Consider the following 5,779-nt stretch of genomic DNA (forward strand, 5'->3'; position numbering starts at 1 on the left):
TGTCAGCCAGGATGGTCTCGATCTCCTGACCTCGTGATCCGCCCGTCTCGGCCTCCCAAAGTGCTGGGATTACAGGCTTGAGCCACCGCGCCCGGCCAGAACTAGTATTTTCCTTACGTCTTTTTAAAAGGACCCTTATATTTTAGATACACATTGAAATACTTATAATTTGATTGCAAATAACTGCTTCTGAGTTGAGAATTGTTGAAGCTGGGTGATGGTTACATAGAGGTTCATTATAGTCATCTCTTTTATATTTTTTTTGAAAAAATTTCCATAATAAAAAGAAAAAAAATACAGTGTGAGAATTTATTGGGTGTGGATTCCTGCGGTGACATACCGGATGGCAGGAGCTATCAGCCTGTATGCCTCAGAGCCTGCAGAAAGCTTTGCAGAGCCCCCAAAACAGGAGTCATGTCTCCTTTGGTACGTTCATGTCCAAGGGGCATGAAAACAAACCCCCAGAGGTAAAATGTAAAAAGGAGGAGGAGTAAGGACAGACTCTGAAGATGATGTTTGTCCTGGCCAGGTGGTAGGAATGCTTTTTTTTTTTTTTGAGATGGCATCTCACTCTGTTTCCCAGGCTAGTAGGTAATTGTAGGACTTGAATACTGCTTATGCCCTGGCACGAAGAAAGCATTCCCCACTTTGGGAGGCCAAGGTGGTCGATCACCTGAGGTCAAGAGTTTGAGACCAGTCTGACAAATATGGCGAAATCCCGTCTCTACTAAAAATAAAAATCGCTTCAATCCAGGAGATGGAGGTTGCAGTGAGCCAAGACCAGCCTGACAAATATGGCAAAACCCCATCTCTACTAAAAATACAAAAATTAATGCTAGGCATGGTAGCTTATGCCTATAATCCCAGCACTTTGGGAGGCTGAGGCGGGCAGATCACCAGAGGTTAGGAGTTCGAGACCAGACTGGCCAACATGGTGAAACCCCGTCTCTACTAAAAATACAAAAATTAGCCAGGCATGGTGGCTGGTGCCTATAATCCCAGCTACTTGGGAGGCTGAGGCAGAGAACTGCTTGAACCCAGGAGACGGAGGTGGTAGTGAGCCAAGATTAAGCCACTGCACTCCAGCCTGGGCAACAAAGCGAGACTCCGTCTAAAAAAAAAAAGGGCAGCATTGAGGAAATGCAGAATGAATAGGATTTCTATCCTGTAATGCTTTGGCCTGGAAGGTCCCGTCCTGACTGTTTGCAGCACACCAACCAACAAAAAGGTTCCAACTGCCGAAGACATGACCACCGTTTTTATCTCCAGTCTTAGGGAACCGTGCAGAAGGGTGGGGAGTGAAGAGTTTCTCCACACTGCAGCCCCACCAGTACTTCCCCTCAGAGAAGGGACTCACTGGGTACATAGACACAAGCAGCCCTCAGTGGGAAATGGACTTCCTTGTATGGGACAGGTGGCCCTGCCCGATGGCCTTTCACCAACCTGTGCTGGACACGGTTTCAGAGGGCTGAAAGATGGCAGTGGAAGAGGATGGTGGGGACGCTGTGGAAGAGCTGGCAGACTCCTTCCCTTCTAACTCTGCTACAGGCAGCAGCAGGTTGTGGGCCAGGTGGGTGGGGCTGGCGGGGATGCCATTCTCCAGCAGGAACTCGTCCAGGTCCATGTACTCCAGGTGGAAAGATTCGCCGTCATATGGGATGGTCTTGTCCCAGATGGGTGGCATGAGGGAGGCTGAGACGGCCATGGTGCTGGCGGCTGCGGCCTCGTCCTCCTCCAGCTTTTCCTTCCCCTTTTCCTTATCTGCAGAAACAAAATCTGCGATGAAATACCACACAACAGATTAACTCAATCCCAGGAAGTGGGCAGTGAGTCTCACAGACCTGGCCCATCTTTCTCAGACCCCCGATTCCAATCCATGCATTTCAAGAGCCCACTCTATTCTCCAGTTAAAATCTCGCACTTGAACCAGGCCCGGCTATTTTCCTTTAGACATGGCATCCCATCCTCATCCATGCATGGCCTTCCCAGAAGGCTCACCACATGCTCTGAGACCTTAAGCGGTCATAGGGTTAATTCATTATTTATTTTATTTTATATTTTTTTGAGACAGTGTTTTGCTCGTCACCCAGGCTGGAGTGCAGTGGCCCAATTTCGGCTCACTGCAACCTCCACCTCCCGGTTCAAGCGATTCTCGTGCCTCAGCCTCCCGAGTAGCTGGGATTACAGGCATGTGCCACCATGCCCAGCTATTTTTTGCATTTTAGTAGAGATGGGGTTTCACCATGTTGGCCAGGCTGAGACAGGAGAATCGCTTGAACCCGGGAGGCAGAGGTTGCAGTGAGCCAAGATCACGCCACTGCACCCCCAAGCCTGGGCCACAAAGACCGAAACTCCATCACAAAAAAACAAAAACAAAAACAGAATAGGCTGTAGGATTAGCATCTGCAGGAGAGAGACTACAAGGAGGGAAATGGAGTCTCTGACCTTTCCGGATACTTTAGCTTACAAAGGGCCGAGATCTTCAGGCCAAGAACTTTTGTGTTCCCCTGTCCTGTTCCCTCCAGTGATGCTTCTCCACAGCAACCCAGCCCAGGGAGGAGTACCAGCTTTGCCACTCACTGTTTGATGTGTGACCTTAGCCACATTACTTAACCTCTGTGAGTCTTGGTGTCCTCCACTGTACATAAGGATAAAGCTGTTTCTTCGGTGACGATTACAGGTAACTTTTTTTTTTTGAGACAGAGTTTCATTCTTGTTGTCCAGGCTGGAGCGCAATGGCGCGGTCTCGGCTCACCACAACCTTTGCCGCCCGGGTTCAAGTGATTCTCCTTCCTCAGCCTCCCAAGTAGCTGAGATTACAGGCAAGCGCTACCACGCCTGGCTAATTTTGCTTTAGTAGAGAGATGGGGTTTCTCCATGTTGGTCAGGCTGGTCTCGAACTCCCAACCTCAGGTGATCCGCCCGCCTCGACCTCCCAAACTGCTGGGATTACAGGCGTGAGCCACTGCGCCTAGCCAGAGATACCATTGGAATGTGTCTTTACAGCCATGCGCAGTGGCTCAAGCTTATAATCCTAGCACTTTGGGAGTTCAATGCGGGCCAATCACCTGAGGTCAGGAGTTTGAAACCAGTCTGAACAACATGGTGAAACCCCGTCTCTACTAAAAATACAATCAGCCAGGCACAGTAGTGCATGCCTGTAATCCCAGCTACTTGGGAGGCTGAGGCAGGAGAATCGCTTGAACCCGGGAGGCAGAGGTTTGCAGTGAGCCGAAACTGTACCACTACACTCCAGCCTGGACGAGAGCCAAAGTCCACCTCAAAAGACCAAAAAAAAGTGTCTTTACAGTGTTCCTGGCATACTGCAGGCATCATTGTTACTGTGGGCTCATTGAGGGTATGAACTGATTTATTTCTAGATCTCAAGGGTCCACCAAAGGGTAGGCAGACGGTGGACTATAGAAAAATATATGTAAAATATTGGATTTGCAAACAGATTCAGGTTATTAGAAAGGGCCTGGAGCTGTCTTTTCAGGACCCTTTTCAAAGCAACCATTTCAAGAGACCTTTATCCCTGAATAAGCAGAAAAGACTGAAAGCAGGTTTTCTGGGAGGAAGGAGAGGGGTGGAGCTGAAGAAGAAAGACTGTGTCTATCCAAAGCAAAACTAATCAATTAGTGGGGACTGGATCTGCCTAATTGTCTCAGTCACAAAGTTACATGTATGGATATCCAAGAGCGAGCAATTTAAAAAAGACAAGAGAGCAATGTGACAAGGTTGGAAGGAAATCAAAGTGACAGGGAGGCTAATCAGGGAAGTGGGAAATAAAATCATGACAAGCTCATGATGGGTTTTCAAAATTGAGGGAGACAATTTTGAACTCTGGATTTATAAGTGAAAAGGAGAAATCAAATATGATTAAGTTGGAAATAAACCAGTCACACAGACTCCCAGACCAAATAGTAGCTTGTTGGTCCAACACAAATGAACACATCCAGTGAGTTAAGAAGGTAGAGGTTTTGACAAACAACTTGGTCATGGCTTTCTAATACAAATTAACCTGAATTCCTGCAACTGCTTTCTATACCAGGCTTTGGTTTAAAGCCAACTGGGAAGTAAGAAAGTTAAGCCTTGGTGGGCTGGGTGGGCCAGATGGCCTTCCTACTCTCCTCCCCTGAGAGCTGGTCTCCTCACTCTGTTCAGAAATGACTGTGACCCATATCAGGTGGGGTCATTTGGGATCAAAGGAGGCAGGAGAAGGCAGGAGATAGAAAAGCAGCCATACTAAGGACAGGCAACAGTAAGTTCCAGGTTTTGCCTGGCCTAAACAATTAAGGATACTTTAAATCAGTGTTTTTGTAAAGTGGAATTTTAAATTGTAAGAGATAAAAGACTTACTCCATCACTCAGGTCATGCAACAGTGGCTGCCAGCGTGATACAGTAGAAAGAGCACCAAACTGAATGTCAAAGGTCTAGCTGTGTGACCTTGAGGAAGCACCCTCACCTCCCTGAGCCTCAATTTTCTTCATCTGGGAAGTGGGGAGAATACCCTCTAGGACCGTTAATGAAATAAGATGATGTCAGCGTGCTTTGCCAACAGTCTGCGAATATCGGGCAGCATTCTTGTTATGGATGGTTATTACCTGGTAATCTCAAACAAGAAACTGTCAGATGTGTGCACCTGTCACTGCAGCTTGTCTCAGCCTCAGATTTGGAACAAAGCATGGTCTCAAAAACAAACAAAAGGGTTTGTGCACATGAGGTCCCAAAGCAGGAGGAGAGAGGCTGGCCTCACCTGATGTGCTGAAGCTATTTATAACTCAACAGTGACAGCCACAGGGATGGGAGCCTCAGAACACACCCAGGAAAGGAAGAGAAACGGCATTTTGAAAAGGAAAATCCATTCCCCAGGCCAGATAACTCTCGAAGGCCTATCCCTTTTCCAAATCCTGAATTACTGATGGCTCTTAGAAATGCAAAGGTCTCACACTTAAAGTATACCTCAGTGCACCCACAACCCCACCACAGGCGGCCCTCCTGCTGCTCCCTGTACCCCATCTCCCAGGGTGAAAAACAAGGCCAGACCTGCTTTCCACATATGCCCCAGGGATGTCTGTGGCCTAGGCAAAAAGATGAAGCTCAGTCCTGCCGCCGTGGCCCCAGAGTCTAAGGTCAGCCACAACCAACCAGGAGAAGGGCCTCAGTGGCCTCATTTGACCCTCATCCTTTCCCCGCCTGGCCCAAAACTCCCCTCCCAAGGCGCCCTGCACTCCTCGCCCACACCCCTCCCCCACCCGCTCAGCAGAAGCCCCTCAACAGAATGGCTCCCGCGTGGACCTAGCAGCTGCGGCTACTCACACCCAGGGAGGAAGCCAGGTCCCCCCGGGAGGGGTAAGGTACGATGACAGTCCGCTACCGTAGACCTGCGCTTCCTAAACTTTGGTGTACTTAGAAAATAATAGGGGTGCGGTGGGGTGTTCCTTAAAATGCAAGACCCCTGTCCCTGTGACCGCAGACTGGGTGGGGTGCAGAAACCGGCATTTTAAACAGGCATCCCAAGTGACTCCGATGCAGGTGGCTCCGGGGGAGGGGCCCCGGAGCGTCATTTAAGTGACTGCTCCCGATCCCCTTCCGCCTCCTCAAACCGCCCCACCATTCTCTCCCGCCAGACCCACCGTCTCAGCTCGCCCCTGACCCTCTGTCCCCAGCCCCGTGGCCTCGTCCTCCAAGCTCCTTGTCATCCGGGCCCCATCCCCCTCCGCTGGACCGCTGGACCACTGTTCCCTGACCCCCAGCCTCCCCGGCCCCGCCCTCACG

General features: G+C 49.7%; 1 protein-coding gene across 1 annotated transcript in view; it reads right to left on the reverse strand.

The window, feature by feature from the left end:
* Positions 1 to 5,779, reverse strand: part of TEF (thyrotrophic embryonic factor) — a 36,781-nt gene that overhangs the window by 13,510 nt on the left and 17,492 nt on the right. Inside the window, exon 2 of the mRNA XM_011978781.1 lies at positions 1,444 to 1,761. Within this exon, the coding sequence (XP_011834171.1) occupies positions 1,444 to 1,761 (318 nt within the window). The remainder of the gene's footprint in view (positions 1 to 1,443; positions 1,762 to 5,779) is intronic.

Source organism: Mandrillus leucophaeus, unplaced genomic scaffold (genome assembly GCF_000951045.1).
Source record: "Mandrillus leucophaeus isolate KB7577 unplaced genomic scaffold, Mleu.le_1.0 Scaffold2, whole genome shotgun sequence".
NCBI lineage: Eukaryota > Metazoa > Chordata > Mammalia > Primates > Cercopithecidae > Mandrillus > Mandrillus leucophaeus.